The sequence below is a fragment of the Halyomorpha halys genome, unplaced genomic scaffold (genome assembly GCF_000696795.3).
Source record: "Halyomorpha halys isolate HHAL.00 unplaced genomic scaffold, Hhal_1.1 Scaffold803.1, whole genome shotgun sequence".
NCBI classification, from domain to species: Eukaryota; Metazoa; Arthropoda; class Insecta; order Hemiptera; family Pentatomidae; genus Halyomorpha; species Halyomorpha halys.
Window position 1 is genome coordinate 197,694 of NW_027115654.1, and position 21,560 is coordinate 219,253.

The following is a 21,560-nucleotide window of genomic DNA, read 5'->3' on the forward strand; positions in this document are numbered from 1 at the left end:
TATATTTTTAATAATAATAAGTAATATGCAATGTATATTACTGTAGATTGTAATATAACTGTAGAGTTAATGATTCCAAGAGTTCCTGGAATTTTTTGGACAGTTCAGCCTTCTTTTGCCTAGGCTTCAGCTTGAACTTTATTTCAAAGAACCATTATCCTTGACCACAATAGGAATAAAAAAAAAATGTTAATGACTACAAACACATGATTAAAAAATGAAAGTTGTTAAAAGGTACAAAAAGGAAATTACAGTTGAGGAGAGTAAAGTCCGGTAAAGCAGCCTGAAGGACAATTGAGCTGTTATTTTCTTTTAGTTCTGGTTATTTCAATCCACATAGTCCAACCTACCCTAAACGGACCAGATTTTCCACAAAAAAGAACACATTACTTTTAATCACCCTTTAAACTAACAAAATACAAAGCTTATGGTTTTATTTGCTGTTGAGTGTATGTTATCCTCTAAGCTTTTGCTGTTGTAGTTTATTTTTAATTATTGTTTATCCTTAAATAATATTAATTTCAGTGGAAACAAAAATTAGTATCTACATGTAGCTGAGGAATCCATTTATTTGTATTTTATGATATGAAAATATTTTTTTGAAAGTATTGTTTGAAGAAATTTAGTGAATCAATAGAAATCATGTCTTTCTAATATATTCTATAACCTTGTGGAACCGAAGTTTTTGATAAATGGAAAAAAAAAAAATAGATTCTTTTATATATTAATAAGTTTAAAAAAAAAGTTCCTGAAATATGACATTACAGAATTTAGTTCATTTATGAGAATGAGGAAAGTTTGAAGGCATTTTTAACATCATCAGTAGGGAAGGTTAATTTATTTAATAGATTATCCTATTTAACACTTTGACTGCGATTAACAACACATTGTCATCAAGCCGTGGTGGCTAGGGAGCACCTATGACAATAAGCTATCATCAAAGAAGGTCACTTTTCTAGATAGGAAGAGCTCTACTACCTCCCTTTCATCTAGGAATGTCCTAAACTGTGTTTAGTACTGTCCTAGCTTCCACCAGCTACGATCGCTCTGGGTTCTGCTGCCTTTAAGAATTTTTAAACTGCTTCTAATTTTTTTTTTTATTATTGAATTTATTCTTATTTATTTTTTGAAGTATATAAATTTATTTACTTAGTCTTTTGTTTTAAAGACTTTCAATAACATTTTTTGCATGTCAAAAGGTTTTTTTTATACTTTTTTATTTAAAAAAACAAACTTTTTTTTACATTGCTTTGGATTATTTCACGTTGTCCAAATGTTTTATAGAAAATGTGATATACAATAAATTCTAGAGTCCGTATTCAGTAATTCAGTTAAAAAATCTGCAAAACATTCATGTATCAGCTGATACCTTACCTAGATTCTGTGGCATAAGTGAAACAAGTGACAAAAGTCATCATAATTAAAAATCGGGCATTTAAACTGTGTTTGGCTAGATATTACAATTTATACATTACATAATGCTCATTTAAAATAAAATAGTAACAAAAAATAATCGTGGTTTTAAGTGGTTTAAGGAAGTCCATGCGGTCAAAGTGTTAATTGGTTGTATTAATTATTAAAAATTAATTTAATTTGAACCTTCAAATCTGGGTTTTGTTTATTTTTTACTTAGATTGCAGAAATTTTTTACAAGGTTGTGTCATTGAACAAATAATGATAATGATTCTTACTTGATGTTAGAACTAATTAAAAAAATAATTATTGCTGGTATTTTTAGTTGTGATATAAAAAAAAAAGAAGAAGAATATATCCTGCTATTGATTTAAAGTATAATGTTTTTAGTGATTAATTATTTCACTTATCGATTTCGTGTCATATTATTACTTTCACTTTAATTATAATTAACTTTAATTTCAATTAATAGTTGTTGGAGTAATTATATTATTAATATTCAATAATGCTATTAATACATTTTTAAAATTTTTAATTTGTGTTAAATTAACACATTGTATTATTCACTGTATATTGCAGGAATTTGGGGGCAGATTGGGGAATCTTGAGACTTAAATATATTATGTAAAAGCATTGTTATAATAAAAACATGCACCTTTAAATGTTAAACTTGACACCCATATTTGAAGTAAAAATCTGTAAGATCTACAGTCATCAAGAGGAAACTTAATTGCACAATCATTGGCACAAGAGAGGTAAGATAATGGTGACATCGATGTTATGTCAATTTTTATCCAAAAGCCTACGGATCTTAATTAAAAGTATGGTATTTAATGCCATGTGTGTCAGTTGTTTTTCTGACAGTTTATTAATAATTTTACAGTTAAAATGTTAAAAAAACTGGTTGTTAAAAGAAGTTTCATTAATAAAAAAAAAATATATATATATATTTTTTGAGTGGGTGAAGTTTGGAATGGATTTTATTAACATTAAACATCCAAAAAATCACCAAATCATTGATAACTGATTGCACAAGATAAGTAACTGCATACAAAAATGAATGATCATATTCGATGATCCTGGTAAACTATATTTCTTGGAATTATTCTAAAAGCAAGCGACTGATGGTTTTTTCCTATTTAAATAGTATGATGTCATTTTGAAAAAGTTATTGTGACTGCAAAAGCAGTAGAATTTGAATGGACCAGATGTGCAAGTGATTTCTGAACAGATTTTATTATTATTTTATATTATTCTTTTTAATCAATGTTTATAACTGGAACCTGAAGAACAGAAGATTTATAAAGTTATCTTATATGTTGGACATAATTTTTTTTATTGACTAATGATTTCAATAAAAAGTAAAAAAATAGAATTGAATTAAATAAAGTGAGAATTCCAAGGACAATAAAATTTATAATAGCAGAATTTTATTTGCAGATATTGAACAAAAATATTAAAAGTACCTCCATTGATTAGTATCTTTGACTACCTTATTTTTTTATATTCGGTAGAGATTGTCGCTACAATAATATTTTTGTTTTTCCCGATAATATGCATGGTTCTAAATTAAAATATTGCTGCTATTTATTTGTGCCATGTGAACTGAACTTTGTTTAATAAATTGAAATAAGCCATTTGCTATCAGTTTCTAAAATATCTGATTAATCATTTCCCTATTTATAAATTTTTGAAATGGAAAGGGAAATTATTTGAGTATGACAATTTTATTTAATGATTGATAATTTATGATGTACCATGAGTTACTCTGTTTACGATAATATTGATAACAATATAATTGTTGGCAGCTTACTTTCTGCCCAATAATAGTGTGTTAACAATTTAATATTATTCCAATGAGAGAGGAAATCTGCATATATCTACTTGGAGCTATGATTATTTGCTTTTCAATTGTTATTGATAGAAAATTGTATTATTCTCTCTTAGAAGAATGGATTATTACAATAAAAATAATTCCCTCATCAAACGTATTTAGTGCCAGAATGATTGAATGATCTTGTCGAGATATTTATTAAAAAATACAGTATACCTTGAAATGAATGGAAACAAATTTCTAGAGAAGTTATAACTGATCAGTTATCACCTGTTATTTTTAAATAAGTGATATAGAGTAACCGAAGGTGAAAGAATATCTAATTTGTGAAGACAGTGATTGAACTATGAATTCTTTCAAAAGAAAACACAAGTGATCAATATTATTTTGTGAGCTATGTAGTAATAATGATTGTAACTTTTTAAAATTTGATTATGTTGAATTTGCCTTTTTTTCAGAACACAAGCAAAATCTTGTGCTCAATCTCCATTTACTTAATTTCGACTAGTAAACAAAGTTTTATTAGATGCTGCTTGGTCTCATGGTTTCTAATATTTTGGGGTTGTAAGCAACTACCTTTTGCCCTAGCCCTCTTGGTTTAGCTTCTCATACATATTCTTGCCAACAATACATATATAGTTGAGCTCTCATGCAGTGTTATATACACATTTCTATTAAAATAGATAGAAATGTGCAGTAAAAATCTACCTAATTAAAATAAACATTATCTTAAATCATATTTTAGCCCATTAACATGTGTTAATGGTTGTTGAACCTATTGGTTGAAAAAAAAACACAGAAATAACTTGTTTATTTTTTTAAATGTTTCTATTACATTTTTCTCTAACATCACTGACAGTTTTTATTTAGAACAGTGTTTCCCAACTCATAGAAGTCTGCAGCGCAATAAACCAGAAACAGAACTACCCACAGCCCAACCCCACTCACTTGAAACAAATCTCCCTTGGAAAATATTTAATAATTAGGTTGCTTAAAAGTGCATTATGAGACACTTTAATAATGTATTTACCAGTTAAAACCTTGCAGCTAACCTTAAACCATCAGTTAAGGTATCGATAAAGCAGTTTTAACTATAATTCCTTATAAATTATATGCTGCTGAACCCTTCTCTAGGCCCATCCCCAAGGTTCTTGTTGTTGTCTTCTTCCAAGGACCATAGGTTAGAACCATGGTTCCCAGCCCATCTGGGTTCCAGCAAATCTATGGACCACTGAACTGGAAACGAAACAATGTGAGGCATACCCCCGGTCCCAACTTGGGACAAAGGGAGATCCCCTTGGAAAATACTGGAAAATTAGGTTGTTTAAAAATTCAATCTGAGTCACTTTTACTGTGAATTTATCTGTCTGCACAAAGACATTTAGAAAGATAATTAATGAAATAGTTCTAACAATAAATGGTCTCAAGATATGTGTTGTCGGATCCTGCGATCCATCCCAAGGCTCTCGCAGCCCACATATGACCCACGGATCACTGTTTGGAAACCATTGATTTGTATTTACCATCACAGTCAAGCATCTTATCATTTGTAATAGATCATTTTTAGTTCCTTTTTCTCATTTGTTGTTGGGTTTTGAAAATTTTCTTCAGCGTTTCTAAGGACAAGGTATCTCAGTTTCCGACATTAAATGAATTCCTACTGCTCAAAATCTTGCAGGTACAGAATATTTCCTTATGACAAAAAATTGATAAGCTTTTTCAAGGTTAAGTTTGTCATCTGATAGATGCTTCAGTACTGATTACCATGTTACCCCAGAATAATTTAAGGTTATCACTTACTTATTACTTTTATAATTTAAGGTTGTTACTTTCTTTTTAAAGTTATCTCACTAGTAGCTTCCTCTTAGACCTACTTTTTCACGGTATTTAGCAAGTGAGGACTTTTTCCCTTCATTCTTGCACAATAATGGGGAATGTATGGTGCATTAATTAAAAAAAGTTGCACTTGGTTAGTGTTCCGTTTACTACAATTCGTGCTCACGCGTTACATAATTTTATAATAATTATACGTATTTATGTATGAAACATATTTATAATATCTATTTCATATTTAATATGACTCATGAGAATTAATGGAATATAAATAGTACCTTTACAATCAAAAGAACATTAAATAATTTAATCATTAGCCCATTCCCCTTAAAATAGTGGACATTTTGAGCATATTAGAAAATTATAAATGCACTTAAAAATTTTATTTCTTTTTCATTAATATTTATATTTTACATATAATTAACATTAAACAAAAAACGAAATTGCAAGCTAATCATATCATTATTTTTATTTTTTCACTTGGTTATTAATAAAATGTAAATAATTCATTCTATCACGTTTATAAGATATTTTATACAATGAATATTGTGAATTTTAACTGTACTCTATTTGCTGATTAATAATTTTTATTATTACTGTAGAATGACATAAAATTATGTGGAAAATTCTGCAGTTTATCTACAGTTCTAGCCACTATGCACCACTCAAAAAAATCCCCTTCAAATTTCACACTCCTGGTGGTTCCTCATTACATTTGATGAGAGTAGTTGGTGTGGAGTTGTCACTTTTAAATGTTTTTTGAGGGAGTATGTGGACTCAGCTCAAATATTATTATAAATAAATGTAAAAAAATTTAAATTGATACAAAATATAAAATTTTAATTATGTTTTAAATTATAAAATATATTTTCTAGTATGATTTTTGTTTACTTTTATCAAAATTTTCTTAATACTTTTCATAATTTTAGACTGTTATGTGATAATTCTTGTTTAAAATTGATAATCTCTGGAGTTGATGGTTAGTTAAGGAAGCATAATTTATCACATTAATCAATTTCTAATTGACCACTTGTATTGGTACTATACTAATACTAGCTTGTATAATCATAAAAATTTATTATATTTATGTACTATTAGCATTTGTGGTATAACTTTTTCTCTTTAACTTTCTACTCAAACCTTTTTTGTCTCCATTCTTGATTGTATTTTTAGCAATTGTTTCGATTATTTTGTTCATCATCAAATGATTTGGAAAAAATGAATAATCATGAAAGTCAACTTGCATTTGAGGATTATAGACCCAAGTTTTTTCATTGTTTATCTCTTGAGCATGCTGTTTAGGAAAATGCTATATTCTTTAGTTTCATATATAAGTCTATTTAAATTTATAGATTCCTATTCTTATGTACAAAAAAAGAGTTCTGCCTAAAAACTATTATTTATATAAGGGGTTTCCAATTGGCAGCCTACAACTTAGGAGTTGTAAAGCATGCTACTTGCTAAGAGATCTCAGAAATCAACCAGCCCGATAGCTGCTTGAGTAGCTAAAGAACCTGCAGGTCTACAACAGTTCCCACCCCTGGGATTATGATACCCCATAATATACCTTGTTAAATTCACCACTTTTGCAGTGAATTTAATTTTTTATAGAACACATTTCACCAAATGCAATAATTTTCGAGGTATGGGCATAACCCTAACACAACTCTATTTTTGCACATAACTCCTCCTCCCTTCATTGGTATCCAATTGGATATTTATATAAGTGATGTACTAGTGTTAATAAACAATATATAAAAAAGGTCACTGATTTAGTTTTTGAATGTTAGAGTTAGGTGTCTTAATTTGATTTGACTAATATTTATCTCCCCCATATCTCAGAAGCTACATGGCTTAGAAAAAAAAAATCTAAATTTCTACTCTTGTAGAAAATCGCATATGCTTTACTTTTGCACAAAATTAATTTTTCATAAAACCTAATCATTTTTGAGATATAACCAAAAATCTGACAAAAGACAAGGTTTTTCCCAATTCCTTTTGTTCTCTATCCCAAACCTGTGGGACTTTTTGGCACATAATGTACTGGAGGTACTAAACAGTATAATACAGGTCAGTTTTATTTTTTAAATGTTAGGATAAAGTGTCAAATTTGAATGGACTAATTATATACTAATTTTATGAACAAAACGTTATTGTGATCTACTAAAAAAATTAAGATTAAGCTTTACAATATTTTAAAAATTGTTAGGAACTTTCTTTATTTTGATTTAAGTATCCTGTTATTTGCTTTCTAATATTTTTTTTATTTCTAGTTTTTGAGTCATGTCTTCGAAAAAAATGCACTTGAATTGATTCTGCGATTTATTAATTTAAGAGAGACTAAGAACTCACGACTTTCTTTTGAAGCATTGAAATATTTAGCTGCTCTGCTTTGCCACAAGAAGTTTTCTATTGAATTTATAAATGTTAATGGTTTACAGGTGAGATATAAATAGTTAATTATACTAACATAATAAATCTGAAAAACCTGTTAGTTAGAACCTGCTAATTTCAAGAACAACAGATTGATTACATTACAATTTTTAAAAATTCTAATGGGCAAAGTTTTAAATTGAGTTGAAATTAATTAAAGTGTTAAAAAGTAAACTTTTCAGGTTTTTTAAATTCTATTTACTGTTAGTTCAGATTTTTTTTTTTTCAGTATTATAAGTTATTATAACATTAATTTTTTATTGCTTAGAGGTTACTTGAAGTTCCTAGACCGAGCATTGCAGCCACAGGTGTTTCAATTTGTTTATATTATTTGGCATACTGTGAGGATGCCATGGAACGTGTTTGTCTTTTACCCCAAAGAATTCTTTCTGATTTGGTCAGGTAAAAAAAAAATTGTAATTAAAAAAAAAGATTGCCAATTTTTTCCAATTGTTTATTGTCATTCATACTTTTTGTTTAGATATTCTTTATGGCTGCTTGAATGCTCACATGATTCTGGAAGATGTCATGCTACTATGTTCTTTGGGTTATCATTCCAGTTTAGAGTGATTCTTGAAGAATTTGATGCTCAAGATGGCCTCAGAAAGCTTTATAATGTGGTGTGTATTGTGTATTTTTATAACTTATTTTATTATTTACCATATTCTGTAACATAGTGATTATAAGGAGGTCCCATAGTTCTCACTTCTATATGGTATGGGTTTGATTTCTACTTGGTCAGTTAATATTTATTTTGTGGCAAATCTGTAATAATTCTCGCTCTGGATAGAAAAGGGTGGCATCCCATTTAGCCTTGATTGAATAAAAGAATCACTTGTTTGATGTAAACTCAGATTTGAAATTTTTCACAATCGATGGTATTCTATTCTTCTCATTATTATATATTTTATATGTAGTGAATAAGGTGGAGCTATGGATATGAGAACACCAATTCAGTGTAACCTTTTTTTGGTGATACTAGTTAAAAAAATATTCGACAAGTGTATGAGGTTTCTTGCCAATGAGCACTAGGTGGCAGAAAAAAAAATTATTATATACCAGTTGAGTTTTTCTTTCATGTTGAATAAGAAAAAAAGATTACAGATAATATACAAACTTTATTTCCCACAAAAATATTTTATGCTTCTTTCTTATGTCAGTCGGCCCTGACAATATGATACAAATATGGTCAAATTGTTTTCTTATGTAGAATAAGAAAAATTTTAGAAATTGTATTGAAAGAATTGAAACTCGTACAAAATGACAAAAACCAAAAGTTGTTTCTAGCAAAGCAAGCTAATTAGTTATTTTAATGAGAAAAGCATGTTCTATCTATTTTTACTATCCTTAAAAACTTAAACCTGAAGTTCATATTTCATAGAAATTAAAAAATATTTTACCTAGCCCACTTTGATAGAAACAATTTTTGGTGATTTTGTATAAATTTCAATATTTTCAATATAATCTCTAATATTTTTATCTCGTTCTACATAAGAAAATAATTCGATTGGTATATAATTACACCACTGTGCTAAAATATGAGTAAAGTATTGAAACAATTTGGACCGACTAACTTAGCAAAGTGGCATGAAATTGTTTTTTGGGGGTAAGAAAAGTTGATATATTCATTTTCTGCACCTCAAGAAACACTAAAATACCAATTTGCATTGCAATTAAGTATTTCTCAAACTTTCCTCTTTACTGGATTTTTTTTTCTAAAATTTCAAAAATGTAGTAACTTCATTTTCACCATCTTATCTTCACAAAACTTACTAGTAATTTTAGGCCTTTATAACTACACAGAAGAGCACTAACTGGATCTACATAAACAAACTAGAACAGAGATAAATAATAAAAGAGGTTTTTTGTGTTGAAGGAGTGTTTCTTTATATGAATCTTCTTTTTCTCCTTTTTGAATGCAAAAATCTAAAAGGTAATAATATGAATTGAAATAGGAGAAATGCAGCTTTCCAACATTGTTAATGACATTGGATTTGGATAAAATTGTGAGGAATTCTGAATGTTTTTCATTAACATGGAACATTTGTAGAAAACAATATCCTCCAAAAACAAGTTCTAAAATTTCTAAGTTTTTATTTCAATTAAAATTCATATTTTGAGGGTTTTAAATGACAATTAAAATGAATCTGACTGATTTTTCTCTGAACAAGATTTTTACTTTTATCTTTTGGTTGTAATTTTTTATATATTTAAACTCATTTAAATACTACACAAAACTTAAAAATTTATTATTTCAAAATAGGTACTATCACTCTATTGTATTTATATGTATTATTTTATATATATTTTTTTCTAGATCAGTACACTGCCAATATTAAATGTTGATGAAACACCGGAAAGAATGAATGAGGATGAAGAGTGCTCTGCACGGCAGATAGTCCGTCATGTATGTGTTGCTCTGAAACGTTATTTTGAAGCCCATCTGTATATCAGGTCAGAGCAAGTTAAAAGAGCTCATTTTAGGGACAATATAGAACATTCAAAATTAACTACCACACTTCCAAGCTATAAGGTCAGGTTAGCTACCGTTTTAGCGTCTATTACAATTGAATAAGTTAAAATTTCTTCTTGTATTATATGAAAAATATTGTCAAAATAATAAATGTATTTTATATGTTAAAATTTATTATATTTTTTATTGTATTTGCTATAGGCATGTAAAAGCAGCCCAGAAGATGTAAAAGAACAATTAAATATACTGTTAGAATATATGTCTTTCCGTGCACAATGGGCCCCTGTTGATAATTTATTAAGATTAGGGGGTATAACATTACTTCTTCAAGTTATAGCGTTTACATACGACTGGAATTATTCAGGAAGGTATGTACACATAGTGTTTTGTATTTTTAGATTATAAACTAGATATTTCATGACATTAAGGCTGGGCTCATATTGAGACGCAGCACTTGGCAGAATAATTTCTATGGTCATTGATAAAAGGGTTTATGACAGATTGATGTATATGTATATATATGTCTATTCATATTTTCAGAGGAGAAACTGTTCGTAGTGTATTAGATGTACTTCGAGTGTGTTCTGTGATGCCTAAAGTTCAAATGACACTTTGTTCAAATGTAGATTTGCCAGATGATAATAATATGATGGGAATAAATGTAATCCTTGGCGCTGCAGAGGGAGAAATCGTTACAGATCCTGATGTTCAGCGAGCTGCACTCCATGTTATCATAACCTGTGTTTGTGCTCCTGTCTACAGGGTATGTTTGTTATTTTATTTTTCTTATTATTTTATTTAGCACAGAGTTGTATTAATAATATCTGCATTACAGATTTATGTATAGTTTAAACCTCAGATGTATTTTATGTACTCAGATGTACTTTTTAATATTTTTCCTAATTTATTTTCTGGTTATAAAAAAAAATTCTGTACATAATTCCTCATTACTGCAGTAATCAACATTTTGAATCTTCCATAATGTTTTTACCACCTAATTGTCTTTGTCAAAATATTTCTCATATTCAGTAATAAATATGTTGAACTATGAATACAGTTCAAAACTGTAATATCTCAAAATATTTTTTTAATAAAAAAAATATATTTTTATATTAATTATTTTATATTAAAAAATATTTTTTTTAAAAATTATATCTATCTTCACACTGTATATATCTTATCTGGAAAATCCCTTCTGTAATACATTTCCCTCCAACATATAGGCCATCGATGTAGCGTATTTCTTTTTACTTTTTTGATAGATTTGTGACTTTAATGCAGAGATGAATAGATATATGAAAGTTAATATATAATAATGGAGTGCTATGATGATTTAGCTGGCTGTAAACATTATAAAATCTCTCTGAGACTGCACTTTATTTCTCATTCACCTGGTTAAACATGATTACTAGAGAAAATTCTCTAAAGTGTGAAGTTTATTTTTGTGTTCAGATTTTTTTTTTTATTGTTTGAGTTTTATGTTTGAGGTTGAGTTTAATCTATTACTACTAGGTTAAAAGATATTGGGTCAAATTTTCTGTGTACAGTTTTCAAAGGATGGGTTTATGAGCCCCCTGAGTTCAAAAAATTGCATTTTTGGCCATAAGTCTGTACAATGATAATATCTTCAATGAGTTGACCAATCTTCCTGTTTTTGTTTTTTTGTAGGATTTCTACTCCCAATGCCTGCACAATGAATTAGGAATCTTTTGTTTAGTTCCAGAAAAGCATATTTGTCTATAGGCTCTTAAGGTTTTGATGAAACTTGTTTAATCCTTCTTCCTTAATTCTTATGATTTTTACCCAAGATATAAATTCTTGCTGTAAATATGAAAACAAGAAGGAAACAAAAATTTATGAGGGAAAGTGAATTTCCTTTTTATGTGAATAGTCCTTTTTATTGCTAACTTAAGAAGTATGTATAATATGGTAAATTATATCATAATCATTTGAAAAATTATTATCTCCTATACATCATCCCTGAGTAAAAGAAGAAAAAAAAATATGAGGGAAAATGAATTTCCTTTTTATGTGAATAGTCTTTTTTATTAACTTAAAATGTACGTATAATATGATTTAAAAAATTATAAAACAAAAATTGTCTAAATTGAAGTAATATTAGCAAGGATATGTCAACTAAAATATTTGGATAAATTCCTGTGGAAACCCAATTTTTATTAGTTTTTCAAATAATTCCTGAATGGTCCTCTGCAGATAATAGCTCTTGGATTATTCTAGATGCTCATAAGAAAGATAAATAAATTGCCTTGATAAGAAAAAAAATTATCTTAATATTAACGAATTATTTTATTTCAAAATTAGCATAGGCATAGGAAATAATTTTAGTATTGGACTTATCATCCAAAATGATTAGAAAAATTACCTTAGTGGACGCTTTATGTATTTAAGATACAAAGGGAAGCAGTCAGTAAAGTTATATCGAAAGTATCCAGCTCTTTGGGACTTAACTGTTGAAAATTAAAGGAATATTAATAAAAAAAGGTGAAAATAGAACTATTAATGAAATGAAAAGTATCCTCTGTGTATAAAACAAATGGAGACAAAACCTAAAATGCTAGTTTAATGGAAATTCATGAAAAATTTCTCCAAAATGTGTTCAGTTTACTGAAGAGAATTGTTTCATTCTGTAGATACTTTTTATTTCAATGAAGTTAGTAACATGAAAATTTCAGCCCCAAAACTAATACTATATCAATAATTTAATTTATATATATTTATAATAAAAACTGCTTCTTATTCTTCTAAAAAAATGCTTAGTGCATTCAACTGTGTTGACTTTTTTCTTATTTTCTTCCTCCTCTTCTAACAATAAATAAACCACAACTGCTGCCGCTGTTCTCACTGTTCTTGTCATATTGTCAAGTAAAGATACATTTTTCTTGTTAGATTCAACTATAATGTGTGCAAAGAAAATTTTTTGTTTGATTTGACGTTTTACTCATTTTCACTTTGGTTATATTTTATAAAATGATTAAGAATCACAATATTTCTGAAAAAGTATTATTTTGTTATAAATTTTGTAGGTTGGTGGAGCAGTGGCACGTTACTCTTCTGGTGGTTCCAGTAAAAAGCGAACTAACCTGTTTCGGAGTAGTGAGGAAGTAATTGAAAAAGTTTGGGAGTGCTTGAGGACTACAAATGGAATCATGGTATGTTTTTCTATTTTTCCAATCATTTGTAGTGGTAGATGAAAACAAGTCATTTATTTGTATTAGAAATGTTTATTTATTTATACAAGATATGTTTTGTATTTAGTCAGATTTATAAATATTTTTGAGATTGTGGTTTGGTAAATTTTTAGTGTATAGAATCATTCTTAAATAGATGTGCTAGTAGGAAGATAATTTAAAGTTGAAAATGATTTAACCTATGAGGTTGGGCTGAAAACTATACACTTATGTTTGTTGAGCGGAAACCTATAGCCTGCATCAGCATACTAAATGGCAGGTGGAAGAACCATTTTTTTCTTTATAAGCATGTACCTTAAACCTGCAGTGAAATCATCCATTTGGTTTTGAGAAGTGGAAAAATGAAACGTGTTCGAGGAATATATCAAAGCAAGTGGAGAAATGCTGTTATCTAATTTTCAACTGCTGAAAAAGTGACACAAGCTGAGGTTCATCGTTATTTAAAGGCTGTTTATGGTGACAATAGTATTGATAAATCTTCCATAAATCAATTGATATTAAAATTTTGTGGTTGTGAGCCTGGTAAAGCAATAATTATTGATGAAACAAGCACCGGTTGTCTGATTTCTGCAACAGACAATAAACATTGTAAACACTTATTGATTATTTGATTCTAAGATACCTTGGACTTCAAGTCTCTTGTGTTAGAGGCAGCATAGCACCAATAATCTTGCAACATCGAGGCTTGTCCACACTTCTAGCACCCAACAGCAAAGGCTCAGTGACTCTTGAAGTTTGAACTGCTTCCACACTATCCTTACTCTCCTGATCATGCACCTTGTGATTTTTATTTCTTTCTCCTACTCAAGAAAGACCTCGAGCATAATCATTACACCTTGGGTGATGATGTAAAGGCAGCTATCAAGTCCTGAATGGAGGAAAAGTTGGACATATTTTTCAGTGATGGAATGAAAAAACTTGTTATACGTTGATAGAAATGTGCTCGCTTTAATGGTGGCTATGTTATACATGGGTAGAAACATGTTAGCTTTAATGGTGGCTATGTTATACGCTAGTAGAAACACACTAGCTTTAACGGTGGTTATGTTGGAAAGTCATTATCTCATTTTGAAGCTTATATAGGTGAATAACCTTTCTGCCTGATCTTGCTCCTTATTTTGATTCATGTTTTACAAGCATGTTCGAATTATTTTTCATCCTACCCTCATAATTATAGTGTTTTTTCATCAATTTGTTCAAAATATCCATCATTATGATTTACTTTTCCTTTAAAAAGTAAATGTTCATAGAGCTGGTCATTCCGTATCATACAACAAGTGATATCTGATATTGTCATGTTAAACTGGAAGACATGGCAGAAATTATGTAACACCCTTTCAGATAAAGCTGAGGCTTATGTTTGATTAACTTTAATTTTAGCAGCTTGTTGAATGTCCAGATTGTTAGTTTCAAAGTTGATCAAGTGAAGCAACATTATTCTTCAATTACCGTTCTTCCAACTGGCAGTAAAATTTATGATTTATTTTCAATCTTAATTCAAAGTTGAAGTGTCAACTTTTTGGTCTTTTACCTTAATATTAATTTAATTTTTTTAATACATCTGTATAATTTATATATTTATTTTTTAAAGGTCTTATTGAATTTAATTCAAGTAAAGATGCCTATAACAGATGCTGATTCTATTCGGGGTTTGGCATGTCAAGCATTAGCCGGTCTTGCTAGAAGTGAGACTATAAGGCAAATAATTAGTAAACTCGCTTTGTTTACAACTGGCCAGTTACAAAGTAAGTTTTCTTCCTTTCTTTATATCATTTAAACTTTTCATTAAATACTATTGTTATTATGATTTTAAAATTTATTTTCAGATCTTATGCGAGATCCTATATTACAAGATAGAAGACAAGAACATGTAGCTTTTCAAAAATATGCATTGGAGCTTCTTGAAAGGGTTTCTGGTAAAAGAAAACCAAAGAATGAACAAGAACCATCATTATCTAATATACATAGGGTATGTGTGCTGTAAAGGTTTTTATTGTATGCTAAAAATGTATTTTTATATTAAAGTCAAAGCTCCTTATTCACATTTCCATTATTCATGTTATCAGTGTTATCTAAGCCTGGTAATAACTATTTATATTGTTGAAAAATCAGTTATTAATTTCATTTTTTATTTTTATTTTGTAACTTTGGAACGTTCCCCGTATAATACCGCACAAATTACCCTTCTGTATTCATGATTTCTTTATTTGTGATATAATTATAGAACGTATCTCCTGAGAATAATGAGCTTTGACTGTATTTTTTTTTACTTACAGTAACGTTAATTGATTGGTTATTATGATTACTTTTATTTCTTATTTTCAAGGCAAATGTTGTGGCACAAACTCGTATACAGTTTAATGATCGTGATCTTCTTCAGTTGATTCATCAACATTTGCAAACTCATGGGTTTATAGACAGTGCTGAAGCCCTTCAAAAAGAAGCTAGGTTGCCACCTATTAAACCTCCACAGCCTCAGATTGATAGGTTTTTGTCTCCTTTTACTTATCAGCAGAGAGTAACACCTACAAGGGTATTTATTTCAAATTACATGTTTATTAGTTGTGAAGACCATAATAATGTTAGTTTTATCTTGAATAAAACAAATTATCAATGTTGTTAGTAAATGGGTATGTTGAAAGACTTATGAATATATTAACTAACCGGCATTGCAAAAATTATATTATTTCCATTATATTACTTAAGGAAGAAATTGTTTATTTCTGATTTTCATTTTACAGTTATCCTTTGAAACATCTAGTTATTATTATATACTCTAACTTATCATACTAACTTATCATATAAACTCTATTACTTATCATACTTAGTTACAAGATTAAAAATTCAATAGGTAGAGCTAATACTATTATATTACCACCTCAAAAAATGAAATTAAGTTGATGCTCTGGGTGGAATGTCAGAAATAATAAATAACAAATTATGATACTGTTTATTAAATGTTGAAGTTTTGACCCACATTGTTGGTCTTCATCAGGGCTGCTATAGTTTTTGGGGTGGAGATTTAAATAGATAAACAGCAGTCTACTCAATCTCCAGACCCAAAACTACAGGTGCCCAAATAAAAATGTTTAATTTAGATCCAAATTTCAGTATTCAATAAATAGTTACTACACTTCTTTATGTTATTTCTTACTGTCAATCAGACTTTCAAGGTATGTAGTAATTACTTATCACTGTTATTAGTTATCACTTATGTTAGTTATCACCAATACTGATAAGTGATAAAACCAATTTAAATATTTTTAACTAATTAAAAATTATTTTGAAACATTAAGACATAGCGAAGTGATAATTAAAAAGAAAAAAATATGTTAATTTTTTAAATATTTTTTGGCCAATGCCACTCACCAATCAAGCTGATCTAGTCAGATCTTTCTGAGAATTCACTTGAACAAGAGGTGTATCGGTCTTACAAGAGGAAACTATTTTAATTCAAATATTAGTGCATGTGTATTAATAAAAATAAATATCACTAAATGTCAAATACGATAGTTAGACAATATAAATAAACAGTGAACTGTCTTAATTCTGATCATGATCGAGTAAATGTAATAATGTTCGAACAAATATTTAAAGTTATGTGAAGTTTATAATTTAATTCTAATTATAGTTTAATATTTAATTTGTTTAAATTTTATCTTTTAAATTACAAGTTGTGTTTTGTTTCTATTTAATTACATTTCTTCTACTACAACGAAAATATAAATAGCTGATGTTTTTTCCTTTATTCAAATATTTTCTGGAATGAATTAATAATAAACTCAACTATTAATTTACAATCTTATTTTGTCATTACTTATATTATCTCATGAAATGATAAAAACTTGTGGTCATACGCAATTGATATATCATTAATATATACATTGATATATCAATTGATATAGCTTAAACATGAGATAATAAATATAGTCTAAAGGCATAAAATAAAAACATGTATCATATATTTATGTATTGGTAAAAGCAAAATACTCATATTTTCCTTTATAAAATAAGTTTATTAGAATATAGTCTGAATTTTTCATTTTAGAGTCGAAACCAACGCCAAATTCCAAAAGTTGATGTAGACACAGTAACAAAACCACCAGGGCCCATTAAACTTAACATTGTACCTGCATCAAGGTATTTTTATTTTTGTAGTTATATATATTAATAATTATTTTATTATTCAATATTGTTTCTTTTATGCTCTACAAATGTTCTCCAGTTCACAGAAGAAACCTGAAGTAAAGTTGCCAACTACTCCAGTGGGGCGCTCATTGGAAAAAAAAATTCATTATCAAGTTACTGATATTTCTCAAAAACCAAAGGAACCAAACGTTACTCTTGACTCTATTATAACTGAGTATTTGACAAATCAGCATGCTCTATGCAAAAATCCTATGTCAACATGTCCACAGTTCACTCTCTTTGAGTACGTAAATTAATAATATTTTTAAAAATAATAATGTATTTTTGTATTATTATTATTGAAACAACTGGTTAACTGAATTCTGATATGAAATTTCGATATATAATTAATGTATATATTTATATAAGACATATTTAAATGCTATTGATTCTTCCTTATTCTTATTACTAATTAGTTTTTCTTATTAAAGCCCTGTTGGAGAATGTGCTTTTTAAATAACTCCATTTTTTTACAGACCTCACAAATGTCCTGACCCTAAAGCCAGAAACAGAATACCTACTAATTTTGCTGTTAGACATAGCAGGAATATACACTCAAAAAGATTAGATCAGAGGTTAATACATTCCAAATTCTGTTGCGTACATATTTTCCGATATGGTGATGACAATGCTTTTTTCACATGCTGTGATTTTTATGTGCGTAAGCTCTTTTACTTTTATTTTTTATTTTCAAAATTTTTATGTATAGTATAATGATTTTTATTTTAGGGAAGAGACAAATATGTGATTATAGGATCTCACCAAGGGGAAGTGAAATTATTCAACTTGCAAAATGGAGCTGTAAGTTATTTTTATTAGACAATATAATTTTAAATTTGGCCTTTTAGAAATTACAGCAATATATTATAAATTATAACAATAAATAAGCATTCTGTTTCATGAAATGTTTCATATTTGAGGTCAATCTTAGATAGAAATGTGGATTGGCATATCTGTTATAAGTATTTGTTATAAGTTATTAGTATATGTTACTAATCGAATATTTGTTAAAAGAAAAAATGTGCACTTTTATGAGCAAATAAAAATTATTATCTATTTTCTCTGTCAACTTTGTTTAATCTTTTCTCTATTTATTTGTTTTTATTTTTAAAATGATTCATTGTAATGCTTTTATTTTATCTTTCATATTATTTAAAAATTGTTTTTTGTCAATTTTAATCCTTACTTGGGTTTTTGTAATCTTTGTTTAATTAATCTATGAACCATTACAAAATGTTTTCATATGAATTAGTTAATTTTCACATAGCAACACTATTGCAGTATTCATCTTATTAGTTTCTAAAAGTTGAAATAATTTTTTATGATATAATAGTTTCAATTGAAATGTTGCATGTCTCCTGCCCAATATTGTGCTATATGTCCTCATATAACGTTGGTACTTCTGTTTCATTTTAGTCCTCGAATCACAAAACTCATTAAATACAAAAAATCAAAAATTGATATTTGAATGTCATTTTTTCCCCATTAATCAACCTCTGTGGACTCCTGTAGGCACAATAATAGAAAAAATGTTAGAACCTATAAAATAAAACTTTAAAATTTCTATCATTATTATTGCTACAAGCACTACAATCCTTAACAGGTCTATGCCACATCAAGGCGACAACTCTCCCAGGATTTTTCCTTCTTTGTTCTTTTTATTTTTATTGGCCTTTTATTTGTTATTCATTTTCAACGATTCGCAAAATCTCGAACAATCGTCTCAAAATATTAACTTTACAAAGGTTTTTTTTTCACTTCATGTAAAAAAATCATGATGGTGTTTAATGAATTTCATGATTAGTCAACTAAAATGATTTGTTATCTCATAATTTTGATATATTTGCTGCTGTAAATAAAACTTTTATTTTAATTCTATCGCATATGCATATAGTACTTTTATTAGTTATTTATTTCTCCTTTCTTAAATTAGATAATAAGATTATTATACATTTTTCTAGGAAGTTGCTGCTCATCAATGCCATGAATCCTATATATCTCAAGTTCAGTGCTCGCAGACCAATGACCTTGTTTTGACTTCATCTACCTGGAGAAGGCCTCTCTCAGCATGTTGGAGCTTGAAGGATTTGAGCTTTAAGAAAATGTAATTTCAATAGTATTATTTAATTTTGAAATTATATGCTTTTTGAATCCTCCCATTACTATTAAATTTACCTTCTCTTAAATGCTACAATTGGGAAGTTAAGATTTCTGGACCAGTCACGAAAGGAGGAGTTTATAAAGTTGACCATATAATATACGTTGTAATGAACATGTGCATCTAATTAACTAAATAATACCCAACATTTTTGTTCAAAAACAAACGGATTAATCAGTCACTGGAAAAATTAAACTGCTTCAAGAAACAGGTTCGATATGACTATAAATTTGTCAAAATAGAAAAAAAAAAAATGTAATTTTGTTTAACACTTTCTCACTTTTTTTTTATTATCTTTCTCTCCAACTTTATCTACAAAATATAACATTTTCTTCATACATTTATTTCAATATTAAATAGTTTGTTTACTGCATTAGCTTCTACAGAAATGAAGTAGTCGATTATGGACACATAACTAACCAATTACAAAAGTTCCCTAGCTCAACCACTGTGAAAAATAAAATTTTAAGATTTCCACAAAAATTTTATATCATGATATCCCTTTGTAATTTTTTTCAGTATTAGGACTCAGATATTGATCAATATTTTTCGATTTTGGAAATCAATTGAATATGCCCTGGTACGACCAATTAGGAAAGGCTAATGGTCAATGACTCTTTCAAGATTCACTGTTAATTATCTACTGACGATTCCCGTACTCATAAGATACTCCAAGAAGTTGTTATGTCCACATACTGATTTTTTTTACAATAATAACTTTTAAAACTGACACATAAATTAATATCATGTTCTTAGATTTAAATATCTTTTGTAAACATCTTTCAGGTTTCAAATGGATGAAGAAGATTATGTAGAATTTGATAAACTTGATGGAACTCGAATCATAGGAACAAAAAATGTAACAGCTACGGTAAGGAGTTTTTACATTTTGTGCCATTTAAATTTAATTGTGATTATTCTAATATTTATATAATACTGTTGTAGTTCTTTAATTATTTAGCAATAATTATTAATATTATTGTATCAATCATTATTACTTAATCATTATTACTTATTATTGCTGGTAAAAGTAATTGTAATTTGTTCACTTCTCAAATTTTAATGTTTATTGATATTTTCTTCTTTTTACTTAGCTCAGTGGGCTTATATCTAGTTTTCATGATAAAGATGGGTCAAGGTTGATTGTCAATTTCAATTTTATTTATTTATATAAACCCATTTTGTGTTTTATTATAAAAAAAAAAAAATGTTTTGAAAACGAATCATTATTTTTAAATAATTGTGCTTGTAGCTAGCCCACTAATCCTCTGCTTCAGTAGTTAGGTAGGGTGATACTTATTACAAAAGAGACTTTTACTTGACTTTCTTGCTTTGCTGTTCAGACAAACTAACTAACTTGAGTAACTTTTCTCTGAGAAATACTCCATCATCATCATAATCAATCGGCGCGACAACCCATTACTGGGTCCTGGCCTCCTCAAGCAGCTTCCACCAGTTTAATCTGTTAAGTGCAGCTGCTCTCCAAATCCTCACTCCGAAATACTCCATAGATTCCTAATAAAATCTTATCTTTTGTGTCATTCTTGTGGTTTTCAATCTGGTCTGTAACTTCTGGGTTCAACGAAAGTTTTGTGAATTCCTGGCCATACACTAACAGATATTTTGAACCATCCAAGCCTCGACCCAAGGGGTTTTCTGCGGATCAGATCGGCAGATTTCCAGCCTTTTATTGCCCATTAAGTTGAAGGCTCTGTCTCAATTTTTTCTTTTTTAAAATTCACCAGCTGTTTAGTTCTGTTTATGTTTGGAGTGAATCTGTTGAACCTACTTATGTTAAGACTTTCATACATACTTGAAAGATTAGACAGATGGATCTCTGGTTTAATTGTTCTATTGATAAAACTGCATTGTGCTCAATGAATTATTAATTTCTTTTATATTGTCCTAATGGGTCTTTTTACTTCTGGAAAAATATAATTTTCTTGTAAATTGAGGTTTTACTTATATATCAATTTTGTTTATTGACGTTTTATAATTATAAATGTTAAATAAATTTTA

The 21,560-nt window shown here is 28.4% G+C and overlaps 1 protein-coding gene across 1 annotated transcript in view; it reads left to right on the forward strand.

The window, feature by feature from the left end:
• The window catches only part of mahj (LisH and WD40 domain-containing protein mahjong), a 47,526-nt gene that overhangs the window by 11,678 nt on the left and 14,288 nt on the right, over nucleotides 1-21,560 (forward strand). Inside the window, exons 9-24 of the mRNA XM_014429490.3 lie at nucleotides 7,354-7,521; nucleotides 7,782-7,915; nucleotides 7,995-8,133; nucleotides 9,831-10,046; nucleotides 10,188-10,354; nucleotides 10,527-10,749; nucleotides 13,031-13,156; nucleotides 14,787-14,940; nucleotides 15,022-15,164; nucleotides 15,522-15,728; nucleotides 17,244-17,335; nucleotides 17,421-17,627; nucleotides 17,860-18,040; nucleotides 18,113-18,184; nucleotides 19,345-19,487; nucleotides 20,328-20,412. Coding sequence (XP_014284976.1) covers nucleotides 7,354-7,521; nucleotides 7,782-7,915; nucleotides 7,995-8,133; nucleotides 9,831-10,046; nucleotides 10,188-10,354; nucleotides 10,527-10,749; nucleotides 13,031-13,156; nucleotides 14,787-14,940; nucleotides 15,022-15,164; nucleotides 15,522-15,728; nucleotides 17,244-17,335; nucleotides 17,421-17,627; nucleotides 17,860-18,040; nucleotides 18,113-18,184; nucleotides 19,345-19,487; nucleotides 20,328-20,412 — 2,457 coding nt within the window. The remainder of the gene's footprint in view (nucleotides 1-7,353; nucleotides 7,522-7,781; nucleotides 7,916-7,994; nucleotides 8,134-9,830; nucleotides 10,047-10,187; nucleotides 10,355-10,526; nucleotides 10,750-13,030; nucleotides 13,157-14,786; nucleotides 14,941-15,021; nucleotides 15,165-15,521; nucleotides 15,729-17,243; nucleotides 17,336-17,420; nucleotides 17,628-17,859; nucleotides 18,041-18,112; nucleotides 18,185-19,344; nucleotides 19,488-20,327; nucleotides 20,413-21,560) is intronic.